The sequence below is a fragment of the Bactrocera neohumeralis genome, chromosome 4, assembly GCF_024586455.1.
Source record: "Bactrocera neohumeralis isolate Rockhampton chromosome 4, APGP_CSIRO_Bneo_wtdbg2-racon-allhic-juicebox.fasta_v2, whole genome shotgun sequence".
NCBI lineage: Eukaryota > Metazoa > Arthropoda > Insecta > Diptera > Tephritidae > Bactrocera > Bactrocera neohumeralis.
This window is the reverse complement of record NC_065921.1, coordinates 52,246,651-52,262,923: the sequence shown is the minus strand read 5'-3', so window position 1 is coordinate 52,262,923 and position 16,273 is coordinate 52,246,651. Positions and strand designations below refer to the sequence as shown.

Genomic DNA, 16,273 nt, shown 5'->3' with positions numbered 1-16,273 from the left:
AACGAAGGGTAAATATGAGAAACACATTAAAAGTGAGAAAAGCGTAAGTGTTAGCGATATAAATAAGCAAGTAATTTGTTATAATTGCCAAGAAAAAGGACATTTTTCGAGTAAATGTCCTAAACCACAACGCAGGCGAAGATGCAATGATTGTGATAAAGTGCATCCTAAAAGTGAACCGGAAAATTGCGGGAAAAAGAAAACCGTAGTGAGAAAAACGAATATAGCGCGAGAAACAATAACGAATAACATTTTTGAGCAATGTGTTGTTGTAAACGGTCAACAATTAATGGCATTTATTGATACGGGTAGTGAGTGCTGCAGGGTCAGAGCTACGGTAGCAAATAACTTAAAATATGAACAAGAAAAATGCGCATTAAAAATAAGTGGGTTTTGTGGTGGTATTACATACGCCCACGCGAAAATTCGTGTACAAATACAAATTGAAAACCTAAAGCGGGACGTTATATTATATGTCGTAGATGATCATTTCTTAACAGCAGATCTACTGCTGGGCCAAGACCTTTTTAATGATATGCGGGCTGTTATTGTAGATGATCGTATAACTTTTGCAAGCGATAGTAAATTTACTATCGATGATATAAATGGCGGTGTAAGCGAGTTAAGTGCTAAAAATGCTTTAGTTGAACTGTTGAATAGTTACGGTGATATTTTTGCAATAAACATGCATAAAAAAGGCAAAACCGATTTAGTGGAGATGTCCATAGATCTTGATACTGACGTTCGTATCGCGCAGAAACCATTTCGGGTTCCTGAACCTAAAAAGAAAATCGTCGCGGAAATGATTAACGAACTATTAGCGTGTAATATTATTACAAAATCAAATTCTGAATATGCGAATCCAATGATTCTAGTTAAAAAGAAAAACGGTAGTGAGCGTTAATGCGTTGATTTCAGACGATTGAATCTACATATGCGTAAAGAAGTTTTTCCAATGCCAAACATTGAGGAACAGTTGCAAATCGCAAAGCAATACGTGTATTTTACTGTGCTCGACTTAAATAGTGGGTATTACCAAATACCGAATGCGAAAGATAGTCGAAAATATACTGCTTTCGAAACAACGGAAGGGTTGTTCGAATTTAAACGAATGCCCTTTGGACTTAAAAATGCGCCAGTCGTATTTTCGCGATTAATTGCCAAAATTAAAGAGCGTGTTAAGAGATATGATGAGCTATATGGACGATATATTAATCGGAAGTCAAACGGTAAACGAAATGTATGAAAAATTACATCGAGTGTTGAATGCTCTTCGCGACGCAAACGTAACGTTAAATATACAAAAATGCGAGTTTTTGAAAAACAGTATACAATTTCTGGGTCATGAGTTAACACCTGACGGTATTGCGCCAGGACTAGTTAAAACCCTTTCGATACGAGATTACAAAACGCCAACAAGTGTAGTCGAAGTTCGGCAGTTTCTCGGCCTGAGCGGGTACTTTCGTAAATTTGTGCCAGCCTATGTGTTGATAGCCGCCCCGCTAAATCGTTTACTTCATAAAAACGAACCATTCATATGGGCAGAAGATCAAGAAAGTGCGTTTAATAAACTGAAAACAATTTTAGCGTCTCGACCAGTGATGACTGCATTCCGGGTTGATGCACAACAACAAGTACATACTGACGCGAGTTCGATCGGTCTGGCCGGCGTTCAATTGCAAAAAGAAAACGAAGACTGGAAACTACTACTCATATACTACAGTCGCGCGACTACGAACGCGGAAAAACATTATCATAGCTACGAACTGGAAACGCTCGCGGTTGTCGAATCCATCGTAAGATTTAGATACTATATTTACGGTAAAAAAATAAAATTGATTACTGACTGCAACGCTATAAAAACAACAATGAAGAAACGTGAGCTAGTGCCGCGAATCGCTAGGTGGGGTGCGTATTCAGGACTATGATCTTGAAATTGACCATCGTAGTGGGCTGCGAATGGCGCATGTAGATGCATTAAGTCGTTTTCCTGTTGAAGCATCACACGAAATTGAAACAGCATCGCTACGAACCGACAAGGTACAGATTTCTGAAGAAGATTGGCTGTTTGGCATGCAGTTGCAGGATGAACACACCAGAGAAATAGTCGACAAAATACGGCGAGGCGATAAAGCTACAATGAAAGATTTTACCCTCAAAAACGGTAGGTTGTTCAAAGTAGTTAATGGAAGACGCGCCTGGGTAGTTCCAAAAGCTTTACGCTGGCAAGTTGTGCACAATGCGCATGACAAAGCTGGACATCTCGGTTTAGATAAAACTCTCCAACGTATAGGTGAGCATATGTGGTTTGCTCGTATGCGAAATTTCGTAAAGTCGTATATTAAATCATGTATCGAATGTGCTTACAACAAAACTCCTGGTGGCAAAAAAGAAGGCGAGCTTCACGTTGGCGATGTATAGCCTATTCCATTTAGAACCGTACATGTGGATCACCTTGGTCCATTTCCGAAGAGCGCAAAACGCAACGAGCACATACTTGTTATAATCGACGCATTTACACGCTTTGTTGTCATACGGGCGGTTAAAAGTACAGCGACAAAACACGTTATCGACGTATTCAACGAAATTAGCAGCTTCTTGGGTATGCCCGAACGTATCATATCTGATCGTGGGACGGCGTATACCTCCAAAGACTTTGAGCGGTTTTGTAAGGAGAACAACATTAACCACATCTCTAATGCTGTGAGAACACCTCGAGCTAATGGAATGGTCGAGCGTTGTAATCGAACCATTCTATCAATGCTCTTACCATCAGTAAACAACGATAAATGCTGGGATGAATCGCTTCGAACCATCCAGTGGTCAATCAACAGTATGTGAAATAAGACAACGTCGCGAACACCTCAAGAGTTACTCTTCGGTTTTCAACCACGCGATATACTCCAAAATAAGATCGTCCTTGTAATGCAACACGACGATATATCATACGATAATTTAGACAAACTCTGAGCGGCAGCAGCAGAACGTACAAAAGAAGAACGCTTCAAAGCTAAACAACGATTCGATCAAAACCACGCATCACCAACCAAATATAGCATCAACGATTTGGTTGTCGTCGAACATGAGGCGCCAAGTACAGGTTCGTCAGGCAAATTGGAACCACGGTACAAAGGCCCATTTGAAATTACCCAAGTACTAAACCATGATCGTTAAGTGGTGCAGGATATTCCTGGGTCCCAACGAACGCAACGCCAATACTCCTCCGTATACGCTAGCGATAAAATGAAACCGTGGTGCTCGTTACCACAAATGTATGATGACGACGAAACCAGCGATGTTGAAATTAGCGAAGATCCATCGGCAGCGGAGCGAGGTCGCTCTGAAGTTTCAGGAAAGGCCGAACTGTAAGGGTGGCAACCCTCTCCTCGACTGTCAAGCGAGTTGATTGCAGCACCGCGACACGAATAGATATCCACGCGCACGAGTTCGACATAACTCTAACTTAATATTAATATATCTTTCAATTTCATTATTAACTTTTTCACTAAATAAATAATATGTTAAATAAGTGTTATCAATTCATTTTCGGGGAGCAAAGTACCATCCTTGCTTTTCGGAGCCTTACAATATTAACAAGAGGTGGGGCAAAAACTGACCCCGCAAAGGTCAAAGCCGTTCAGGAATATCTTGAACCTAAGGATTTGTTCAGCCTTAGATCCTTTCTAGGGCTAGCAAGCTATTATAAGTGTTTCGTAAAGGATTTCGCCTCCATATCAAGACCTCTAACTGAGATCCTAAAAGGTGAAAATGGCTCAGTAAGTAAACACAAGTCTAGAAGGGTACCCATTGATTTTAGTGAAGCGCAACGCAATGCCTTCGAAAGATTAAGAAACATCCTGGCATCCGAAGATGTCATCTTAATGTATGCAGATTTTAAAAAACCATTTGACCTAACGACAGACGCCTCCGCTAACGGCATTGGCGCAGTCCTCTCGCAGAATGGTAAACCCATTACAATGATTTCAAGAGCGCTGAAAGATAGGGAAATGCATTATGCAACAAATGAAAGAGAATTACTGGCCATAGTATGGGCTTTAGGGAAACTTCAAAATTATCTCTACGGAACTAGGGATATCAACATCTATACAGACCACCAGCCTCTAATGTTTGCGGTTTCTGATAAGAACCCAAATGCAAAGATAAAACGGTGGAAAGCATTCATAGACGAACATAATGCTAAAATTTATTATAAACGTGGTAAGGAAAACTCTGTCGCAGATGCTCTCTCCCGGCAGAACATAAATGTGTTGGAGAGCGAACTCAAATCTGACGCGGCGACAGTTCACAGTGAATTGTCACTGACCTACACGGTCGAAGCTACACGAAAGCCAAATACGATCGACACCCTAGTAAGCAGGAACTCGGCGTTACGCCGATTCCATCATACGCAGGTGAAATGCCACATATAGATATTTTCGCCACAGACAAGAAGAATTTTTTATATTGTGTTGATAAATTCTCTAAATTTGCAGTAGTTTAACCGATACCGTCGCGGACAATAACGGATGTAAAAATACCCATCCTCCAGTTGATTAATTTCTTCCCAGGAACAAAAACTATTTATTGTGATAATGAAGCGTCCTTCAACTCGGACACCATTGTGACTCTGTTGAAGAACCAATATGGGATTGATATAGTAAACGCTCCCCCTCTCCACAGTACTTCCAACGGACAGGTAGAGAAGTTTCACAGTACCGTGGTAGAAATTGCTAGGTGCCTTAAACTTGAAAGAAGAATGAGCGATACAATGGACCTGATCACTCTAGCTACCATTGAATACAACCGAACAATACACTCGGTCACAAATAAAGAGCCTATTGAGGTAATATACGCCTCAACCGAAGAATTCCGAAAGGAAGTGAAAGGTAAAATTGAACAAGCACAACAGGCTCAGCTCTATAGAAATAACCCGTCAAGGCAGAACAGGGTCTTTGAAGTGGGGGAAAAGGTAATGGTAAAAACTAATAGAAGGTTAATGAACAAGTTAACCCCCTTGTGTGAGGAGAGGAGAGTAGAGGCAGATCTGGGGACAACAGTCTTAATAAATGGAAGGATAGTCCATAAGGACAACTTTAGATAAAGTACTTAGCCTTAGAAAATGACGACATTAATTTCTAATCACCTTATATTGCTTCTTTAGGTTTTCAATCACAATACATCTCACTTTCATGATAGCGGCAGCCAAATTAACGGAATACTGGAACGAATACAATTACCTGAGGCACTCAACTAATTTGACCGAGCTTATGCGCATGACAGACGAAACTGCCAACATGACGGACCTGTTCCCGCAGTCGCACTTGAGAAAGTTGCTAGAGACTGACAATGGACATGTTAGAACATTACTAGCCGCTATAAGCGTACATCATAGAATGGCGAGAAGCCTAGACTTTCTGACGAAAACACAGTGGTCGAGTGCAAGAGCGGAATGGTAGTGATTAACACAAAGACACAGGAACAGATTCACGCACTAACTAGTACGGTACATGAACTCCTCAAAGAAGCGAAGAAAGAAAAAATCGATACGGCGCACCTTTTTGAAATTTTACTTACTCGAAATAAGATTATGATCACGGAAATTAAAATACAATGTTCTGCAGTAATCATTGATGACGATTTGAAATCCATATTGGTTGGGCCAATCACAGATATAGCAATCACTGAACTAATGGAAATGTCAACCGTTAAAGTTATTCAGCGCAATGATGTAATTCATTTTATAATCAAATATCCGGTGGTACACAGCATCGTGCTGCATTGTAACAATTTTGGCGGTCAACAACTGTGAAGCAACACCTTCAACGTTCTGCAGATTAACTACAAATACAACATAGTTGACGATGGAGTATAACCATTAACGACAGCCCAACCAGAATCGCCATTGATGAAACACCTGAGAGAAATGTAAGTGGCACGTATCTCGTCGCTTTCGAGGACGTTGTGTTCCTGAACGGTACTAAGTACTAAGTACGTTAACAGAATGAGCAGGCTGGAAAAGACTCCAGGTATTGCTGCTTCACCCCTGCTGAACATCACTGGCCATGAGACCATTTTGAGTTTGCCTTACCTTCACCGCCTCAACAATCAAAATCTACAAACCATTGACGAAATTAAAGAAGAACTAACGACCGTCACGAGCCGGACACTTGCTTTCATCCTGGGTCTGGGAGTAGCTGCGTTGATCACTGGCCTCGCTTTTCTCTGGCAGTACAAGAAGAAAACACGAGCCATACACGAGATCAACCTGGTAGTGAAAGATATGGCAACGAACGAGGACGATCGTGTTTCGAAGGGGGGAGTAGTTAACACATAATGACCAATTTCCAGTTGGGTACGAATGTGGTGAGGCTAATACAACATCTTGCCGCATCAGCAGATTGTGTGGGCAACGACCGCCACTAAAGCAACGACACACAGTGGCGCCAGAGCGGAAAAAAAGGATTTTTTTTATCATTCCAAATTTGTACCATCTTTTCAATTTAAGCTAAGAACTAATCAAATAACATTATCCGAATACTTGGGTTTTTTGTTGGGAGAGCTTCAAAGTCCAACAAAGTATCAACGCAAAGTTACTCAGAAAAATGTGATGAATATTGCAAAGGTTAAAACTCAAAAGTTAACGATAAAATATCAATTGTAAAGTTTTTATTTATTAAAACCAATGTTATAGATGTGATTTACATCATCAAATGTATACTTTCTTTTTCAAGATTTTTTTAATATGATGTTTTTTCATGGTCCAAAAAAATCATATATTTCACAACTTCAACAGAATATAACTATTGTGCGCAGGAGCGCGCAGGTTAGCCACTTACACAAAATAAACTATAAAATCTCCTTAATCGATAGAAAAAAAAATCAGCTGCAATTAGCTGCCAATTCATGAGTAATTAGCATTTTAATCTACTGCAACTGCAACTGCGTTGTTTGTTTGCTTGATTCGTTGCTTTGTTTTTTTTTTGCCTGCTTCGCTGCTTTGTTTTTTTGCCTGCTTCGTTGTTTTGTTTGTGTTTTTGATTGTTCGGTTTGTTGCTTTGTTGTTATTTTTTGGAGTTGTCTCTCGTTATACAACAACAACAAAATACTAGTTTAGATGCATTATATTATTTGAACTAATTACATAGTACAACAGCTAATCTGGGGGGGTGAGAAATTCCAAGTCAGGGTGATGGTACTAGGTCAGTATAGTAAAACCGTCAAAGGGTTTGGCGTTCGTATGTGTCGTATGTGATGCCGAGAGAAGTGCAAACGGGTGAAAAAAAATTAACAAAACACGAAATTTTGAAATGGCAAAAGAAATAAAATATTGTGATATTGCAGAAATTTATATTGACTGCAATAATGATGAAAATTTACTTAGAAATCATATCAACAAATTATAGTGATTTATCAAGCAATGATTTAGAAGTGTTTAAAAAATGTATCAACAAAACTTTTATCCCGCGTTTTAAACAAAAATGGCAAAAGTCAAGTCGTACCAAACAATTATTTTTAAATCAAAATGAAAGATGGTTTCAGAACAAATCCCAAAAATAAAACTTTAGAATTGGACGATGATGTTAAAAAATTACTTGTTGAATAAATAATTAATAATATATGATCATTTTTGAATATTTATTGGTTATGTCATATGGGAGGTGGGCGTAGTTGTGGGCGGACTTGTTTCATTTTTAGAGAAATAATAGTTTTTATTGATTCAAATCCGTTTGACAATTTTTAACAGTCTAGCTGTGATAACAGCGAAAATATTGCAACTTTTGTGATTATATTATATGGGAGATGGGCGTAATTGTGGGCGGATTTGCTTTATTTTTTCTGGACAAGCTTATATTTACAAAATATTACACTGTAGAAAATTTTGTTACTGTAGGATGATTTTTGATTTTTGTGTTATATGGGATGTGGGCGTGGTTGTGGGCGGATTTTAACAAACTTTTTTTTTCATCTAATTTGGCAATATGAGAGATGTGTGCCAAATTTAAAAGCCCTACCTCGATTCCTTATATTTTTTGCCGCGGCTTGTATGAAGCGGCACCACTGTTAATGGTTATGTTAGGTTTTGGGCTAGGTTAGATTTAAGTTGAGCATAAGCCGGAGCACATGGGCCTGGCCAATAAAGTATATTTGCAAAACATACAACTAGTGTAATTATTGCCGTGTCCGACGACCGGCTCATACACATCATATAGTAATTACAGCATAAATTATTAATTCGTATACAAAAAGGGGTAAGTATGTACAGTAGAATCCGTTTATTATGACATTGAAAGGAATTGACAAACACGTCATAATAAGCGGACGTCATACAAAGCGTTTTGTGAAATGAAAAACTTTTTTTATGTAAATATGTATGTACTTAAGTATTTTAATGCAGAAATATATTAAATAAATATGTATACATATATATTAAATCAAAATCAAAATTGCACATAATTAGCACAATATAACACATACAAGTGCATTTTTTACTGTAAGTAATCTGTAATTTTTGTCTGCTTTTGTTTTTTCATTTTATTGTAAAAACAGTCTCTAATACTATTGTGTATAAAAGACATAGCTATGGTCAAATTATCATTTTCAATATTGCTGTGAACAAATCGTGATAATAATTCTGCAGCATTTAATGCCTCTTCTGCGGTAGGTAATGGTTCTTCCTCGACTCTTCCCCATCACTTTCCTTCTTTAATTTAATGCTTTCGAGTTGTTTCTTCCCCATCACTTTCGAGTTGTTTCTTAATGTTCTGTACGATATTTTCATCGGTGGGTTCTTCGGATGTGAGGAGAGCGCTATCGACGTCAACATAATCTTCCCACATTTCCGGTGCTGCTAAAGAATCTGAATTTAGGTTTCGTGACCACAAAGATAAAGGAATGTCATCTTCTTCATCGAATTCATGTTCTGATATTTGAATAGGTAAACCGTCGTGGCTTTCAATGAATCCTGCATGTTTGAAACAGTTACGAATGGTACTTTGTGACATTTTATTCCAGGCATCATTAACCATCAGAATTGCATCTAGCACCGTTATTTTTGTAGAAGAGTTGTTTTCATTAGCATCAAGACAGTTAATCATTTTGAGCACAAGGTTCTTCCTAAAATTCGTTTTGAGTGATCGTATTATTCCCTGATCCAATGGCTGTAGTACTGATGTTGTATTCGGCGGAAGGAAAGCAAGTGTTATAGACTTTAAATCAGTAACATTTGGATGCGCTGGGCAATTATCAACCAGCAATAGAATCTTTTTCTTCTTCTTCACCAAATCACGATCCCAATCACGAAGCCATTTTTCAAAAAGTTCTGACGTCATCCAAGCTTTACAATTGTTAGCATAATCGACAGGTAATGATTTGACACTTGTAAAACATCTTGGTTTTTGTGACTTTCCAATAATGAGCAATTTCTTTTTCTCTGTGCCACTCATATTAGCTGCTACCATGACAGTTATTCTATCTTTCGACAACTCACCTCCACTACAATTTTCACCTTTAAATTTTAAAGTTTTATCCGGCATTAATTTATAAAAAAGTCCAGTTTCATCAGCATTAAATATCTCATCATCAGAAAATTGTCTTCGTAAATTCGGCCACACAGTTATCAACCAGTTTGTTGTTGAATTTTGATCAACAGACGAAGATTCACCGACAATTTTTCCCGCCACAATGTTATGTCGAACTTTAAAACGACTGATCCAGCTTGCAGAACAATTGAAGTCGAGAATACCAAAACGCGCGGCAAAACCATTTGCCTTTTCCTGTAGCATAGGGCCGCTGACAGGTATTCCTCTGTTTCTCATGTTTTTAAACCACTGAATTAACGCTTGATCAACATTTTCTTGTCGTGATTTTCGAAGCCTCTTCGGTTTCAAAACATTTGAATTGAACGATTGCTTAATGCGGTTCTTGTTTTTAAAAATCATTGAGATTGTCGAATGACCCACCCCAAATTCCTTTGCGAGACATGAGTTAGATTCTCCATTTTCTAATCTGCATATTATGGCACCTTTCTCCTCAATTGTAAATGCTTTACGTCGTTGTGATAACATTTTTTCACAGTAACAAACAAAAAACAATGCGTAACCTTCAAGCGTCAATTACTTACTGAGACTCAAAACAAAAACGAGCCACGTGCCGAACGGCGTCGGGAAACAACGAACATTGCCGGAGGTGTAAAGAATCATGTCAGTCATTCTAACCGGACATAATTTATTAAAAATGGGTCATAATAAGCGACATGTCACTGTAAGCGAAGTCATTATATCCGACTTTTTTATAAAGAATTTTATATGAAAACCAAACATCGTAGTGTAATTACGTCATAATAACCAGTTGGTCAATACAGGCGGAGTCATAATAAACGGATTCTACTGTAGTTCTAATTCAATTCAGCAATCTTAAGTTCATGGTAATAGATTATTCTAATACATAGGTAGTAGATGATGGTTATGGTTATATACTACAAAAATTGTAAGTATTTTACATGATGTAAAACATTTTATAATGTATTCAAATATTTCAACAAATTTATTTCTTAAAAAAACTATTTTTTGATTTATAAAGTCGCATGACGCAACACCGGCCACCTTGACAGAACCATGATCCTTCAACTTCGACAGGCAGCTGGGCGAGCTTGTAAATAGGGCGCTTAATGGTGCCTGCCTTGGTTGCCACGTCTGCCACTCGTACCTTTCCGTCTCGTCCTTCTACGGTTGCGGCGATTCGTCCTAGTGCCCACTGCTGCGGTGGCGTGTTGTCTTCGTGGACGAGAACGAGATCGCCGGGCTGCAGGTTACGTTTCGGGTGCAGCCATTTGTTGCGCTCCTGAAAACTGGTAATGTACGTTTTGGACCACTGTCGCCAAAACTGTTTCTTGAGACAGCAAACAAGTTGCCATCTCTCGCAATAGCGAATTGGGTCCGTTGACACTTGTGCCGGTGGTAAGGCTCGGAGGGAGCACCCTATTAGTAGGTGTGCTGGAGTCAATGCTTCGCCGTCGTTGGGATCCTGGCTCAACGGTGCGAGGGGCCGCGAGTTGAGGATGGCCTCCACTTCGGCCAGCAGTGTTCCTAGCTCTTCGGTGGTGAGCAGCACGTTGCCCATTGCGCGCACGGCGAGGTGTTTGGCGGACTTCACTGCCGCCTCCCATAACCCGCCGAAGTGCGGCGCCCTCGGTGGTATAAAGGCGAATTTGAACCCTTCTTCGGCGGTGTATTCCATTACTTCCGGAGACTGGGACAGAAACGCCTCTTTGAGTTCGCGCAACTTGCGATCGGCGCACGACGAAGTTCGTTGCGTTGTCGCTGTATATCGGCTGTGGTATCCCTCGGCGACCAATGAACCTTTTCAGGGTGAGAATAAAGGAATTAGTTGATAAGTCAGAAACTATCGGGTGATTTTTTAAGAGCTTGATAACTTTTTTAAAAAAAAAACGCATAAAATTTGCAAAATCTCATCGGTTCTTTATTTGAAACGTTAGATTGGTTCATGACATTTACTTTTTGAAGATAATTTCATTTAAATGTTGACCGCGGCTGCGTCTTAGGTGGTCCATTCGGAAAGTCCAATTTTGGGCAACTTTTTCGAGCATTTCGGCCGGAATAGCCCGAATTTCTTCGGAAATGTTGTCTTCCAAAGCTGGAATAGTTGCTGGCTTATTTCTGTAGACTTTAGACTTGACGTAGCCCACAAAAAATAGTCTAAAGGCGTTAAATCGCATGATCTTGGTGCATCCCGAAAAATGCACTGTTTGGTGTGGTTTGTACGCTGGTGGAATCATTGGACCGTATTTTTTCAAAGATGCTGTTGGACGCAACGTTACGGTGAATGGCGATCGCTATCGTTCGATGCTAACAAACTTTTTGTTGCCAAAAATGGAAGAACTGAACTTGGTTGACATGTGGTTTCAACAAGATGGCGCTACATGCCACACAGCTCGCGATTCTATGGCCATTTTGAGGGAAAACTTCGGAGAACAATTCATCTCAAGAAATGGACCCGTAAGTTGGCATTTATTTCAACATTTAAATGTTATCTTCAAAAAGTAAATGTCATGAACCAATCTAACGTTTCAAATAAAGAACCGATGAGATTTTGCAAATTTTATGCGTTTTTTTTTAAAAAAAGTTATCAAGCTCTTAAAAAATCACCCGATATATATTAAGTAGTACTATTCGTATTTTGTCAATGGATGTCGTTGCAGTCGTATATCTCCAGTGCTACCAATCACATTGTGTCATACCGTATGACAATGGTTCACTCGCTTCCGTTCCTGAAATTTCGAAATTCCGATTTACACCGATGAAAGTTTTACACTGATTGTCTCTAAAATGGCAAAGAGTGGTCGACCAAAATTGTACATATTTGTTTATTTATTTATGAGTATTATTCTGTAATATTATTATTCGGTAATATTTTGTGACGCTCTGTTGTCTGCATGTTCGGTGTCGGTGTATTCAAATAGAAGCTTTGATATGAAGAAGACGTCTGCGTCTGCTGCTTTATTAAATCCTGAAGTATGATAAGTCATTATATTAATTGAGCGCCCAAAGGTCTCGTTAAGCCATCAGCTAATTTCACACACTTTAAGCCATCGCTTCTATTTATTAAGGGCAGCTTTGATAAGTGTACTCGGTGCACAATTAGATATTAGGTTTATTTAGAGGGCAACAGCTCCATTTTATAGCTGCCGCTAGAGAGTAGCGACGATAAAAGTCTTCAAAATAATCTAATCTTCAACCAATATTACAACAAAAACAAGCGCCATCTGCTGATAACTGCGTGAATGAGAAAGACCCATAGCAATTACAAAACACGACAAATAAACAAACAACACATAATATTGGCAAATCGAATAACAGGCGTGCAGCGGCGTTTCGCTTAAGGAGCTATACCAGTGTGACACTTTCAAAAAAAATTTGTTTTTTGCTTTTTCGATATCTCATATTTCCATATATATCCTGTGAAATCGGGAAGGTCGTAGCTTGAATATTTTTTTGATGTCAGCGTTCTAAAGTGAAACTTGAAACGCGTTTTTCTCGGAAATATCTTTAGTTTTAATAAACTTTTAACATTTTTTTGTTTCAGCTAATCATTCGGCCGGAATCATGCCAGCAGTTGGGATACCAAAGACAGCACATAACTCCGTTATTTTTTTTAACATTATATTTAGCTGAAAATATTCCTTATTACGTTCAAGGAAGTTCGAAATATTCAATCGCATACTTTCTCTTAAAAAAATTCACGAAAATCGCCTAATTCTTCATGCGTCATGGTATGGCCCCTTAAAAATGCGCCGCCTGGAGCAACAAATCGGCAATAGGCATTATTGACGCTGCGCGGTGATGTGCTGATTGGCAAAAACTGCTGCGACCACCAGCACTCGCCTTTTACTGCGTTTATGGTTAACGGCGTTCGGCGCACAGCAGGCTCATCGTTACGCCAAAGTGTTATAGTATGGCTATGATTGTGGCCATCGTTATATGACTGCAGGTGATTTCTTTTTTTTCACAACCGATAATGTGCTGAGTGTTTAACTTAACTATGCTTTGTTGTAGTGGTTGTTGTTATTATTGTTGTTGCTTTTATGCCAGCTAAATACTATGATGGTTGTCCTTTTGTTATTGTTTTTATCGCCGCAGTCCATGCTTGCTGGGCATTATGGAGCCTATTATCCGGCAACCAGCTGTGAAAATACTACAAACAGTGATTGCCAATAGTACGCATACATATTTGCGCTAGTGTGTTTGTATGTGTGATCTACGACGCGAATCTGGTAACCGCAAACAGGTGGTCACACGGTACAGAAGTGACAAAAATTATTAAATTATTACGGTAAAAAATCTTAATAGAAGTATAATATGAAATTTAATATTTTTTTACTTAATTTAATATTCGTAATTTTTTTTTGGAAGGAATGGCAACGCTAGCTGGTATGAAATAAGTCCTTTGACTTTAACTTTCGAAAATGCAGGCTTATCGACGTATAGCCATTTAAGCAGCTGAAGTCGAAAGACTTTACTGCAAAACCGGGTGCGAAAGACAGCTAACTGATGGATTCCACTGCCCTTTTGTTCAAATTGTATATTGAGTAAAGTCCTCGTACGTTGAAATCTTAGAAATCTGGGCACGCAACTATCTCCAATTACGTTGCCAAACAACATCATCATGTAACAAACGTCCAGCGGGCCCTTCTGCCCAGGGTTACATTTATTTTACCACGACACTTACAACTCTAACAGTTTAAATGCAACGGACTTCAGAGCAAGATCGAGCAAATAGTCAATTTTGTTTCTACTTTTTCCCTTCAATTACGAGAGTATTCTCAATTTTCGAGTGTAGTCAAGCAAACTCTCATTTTTTACCCCGCTTTGTTTCCAACAGTGGCTGCACATCTTAATTTTATAGCACAAGCATTTCCCCCATTTACCTTCGTGGTCTCCCGAGCTAAGCCGCTGCTCTTATTTATAAATTAGATTTATTAATAACGGTACTTCTGTATTTTACCGCTTTAATAAACTCCCCAAGGATTTTTTCATTGTTTGTTACATTCTAAACTTACTCAAAGTATGTGTATGTGTTTAATATTTGCACCCTCCCTCTCCATTTCCTCCATTTTTCTCGAAATAATGAGCGTGCATATGCCAAAAATAAGTTTCGCAGGGAAATTGTGAAAACGCAAAGTGTGGACCGTCTGCTATTACCGCCGCGTCAGTGGGGCGGTGCGCATCCAGAGAAAGGAAAAACACTCGTAATTATACACAAAAACAAAAGCAAATAGTACAACATAGTTGAAAAAAGGATTTAAAAAATGGTTAATAAAAAAATTCGCAATTCCTCCTAAACTCAACAAAAGGGGTTTTACTTGGCTATTTTCTGTTACCTTGGCGATTGGACAGCGCAGAGAGGCATTAAGTGTATTGATTTTGGTTGCAAAAATTTAACGAAGAGAAATTTAAGTAAAAAGCTTTGTTGAATGCATTCAAAGATGTGAAAAGTGAGTAATAATAAAAACTACCAGGTTGAAAGAGAGTGAGGTAGACAAAACTTAGTCTCTTGCGACAACTATCTGTTTTTTATACTCTCGCAACAAAGTTGCTAAGGAGAGTATTATAGTTTTGTTCACATAACGGTTGTTTTTAAGTCCTAAAACTAAAAGAGTCAGATATAGGGTTATATATACCAAAGTGATCAGGGTGACGAGTAGAGTTGAAATCCGGATGTCTGTCTGTCCGTCCGTCCGTCTGTCCGTCCGTCCGCACGGAGTAACTTGAGTAAAAATTGAGATATCATGATGAAACTTGGTACACGTATTTCTTGGCTACATAAGAAGGTTAAATTCGAAGATGGGCGAAATCGGCCCACTGCCACGCCCACCAAATGGCGAAAACCGAAAACCTATAAAGTGTCAAAACTAAGCCATAAATAACAAGTAAGGAAGGGCTAAGTTCGGGTGTCACCGAACATTTTATACTCTCCCATGATAAAGTGATAATAATTTACATATTTTTGATTTTGCTGTAAACTTAATTAGATTAGATCAATTTGTGTACTTTGAGTATTAATTGTATTTTCATTTCCTAATGTTTGTATATATTATACAGAGAAGGCATCAGATGGAATTCAAAATAGCGTTATATTGGAAGAAGGCGTGGTTGTGAACCGATTTCACCGATTTTGTAAATGTCATAAGGGTGTTAAGAAAATATTATATACCGAATTTCATTGAAATCGGTAAAGTAGTTCCGAGATATGGTTTTGGGTCCATAAGTGGACGAGGCCACGCCCATTTTCAATTTTTAAAAAAAGCCTGGGTGCAGCTTCCTTCTGCCATTTCTTCCGTAAAATTTAGTGTTTCTGACGTTTTTTGTTAGTCGGTTAACGCACTTTTAGTGATTTTCAACATAACCTTTGTATGGGAGGTGGGCGTGGTTATTATCCGATTTCTTCCATTTTTGAACTGTATGTGGAAATGCCTGAAGGAAACGACTCTATAGAGTTTGGTTGACATAGCTATACCAGTTTCCGAGATATGTACAAAACACATAGTAGGGGGCGGGGCCACGCCCACTTTTCCAAAAAAATTACGTCCAAATATGCTTCTCTCTAGTGCGATCCTTTGTGCCAAATTTCATTTTACTATCTTTATTTATGACTTAGTTATGACACTTTATAGGTTTTCGGTTTCCGTCATTTTGTGGGCGTGGCAGTGGGTCGATTTTCATCATGATATCTCAATTTTTACTCAAGTTACAGCTTG

At 38.8% G+C, this 16,273-nt stretch overlaps 1 protein-coding gene across 1 annotated transcript; it reads right to left on the bottom strand.

The window, feature by feature from the left end:
* Nucleotides 1–8,708: 8,708 nt before the first annotated feature.
* Nucleotides 8,709–9,815, bottom strand: LOC126755753 (tigger transposable element-derived protein 4-like). Its single transcript, XM_050468492.1, has one exon. It carries the CDS (start codon nucleotides 9,813–9,815, stop codon nucleotides 8,709–8,711), a length of 1,107 nt encoding a protein of 368 aa, XP_050324449.1.
* Between the last annotated feature and the right edge of the window lie 6,458 nt (nucleotides 9,816–16,273).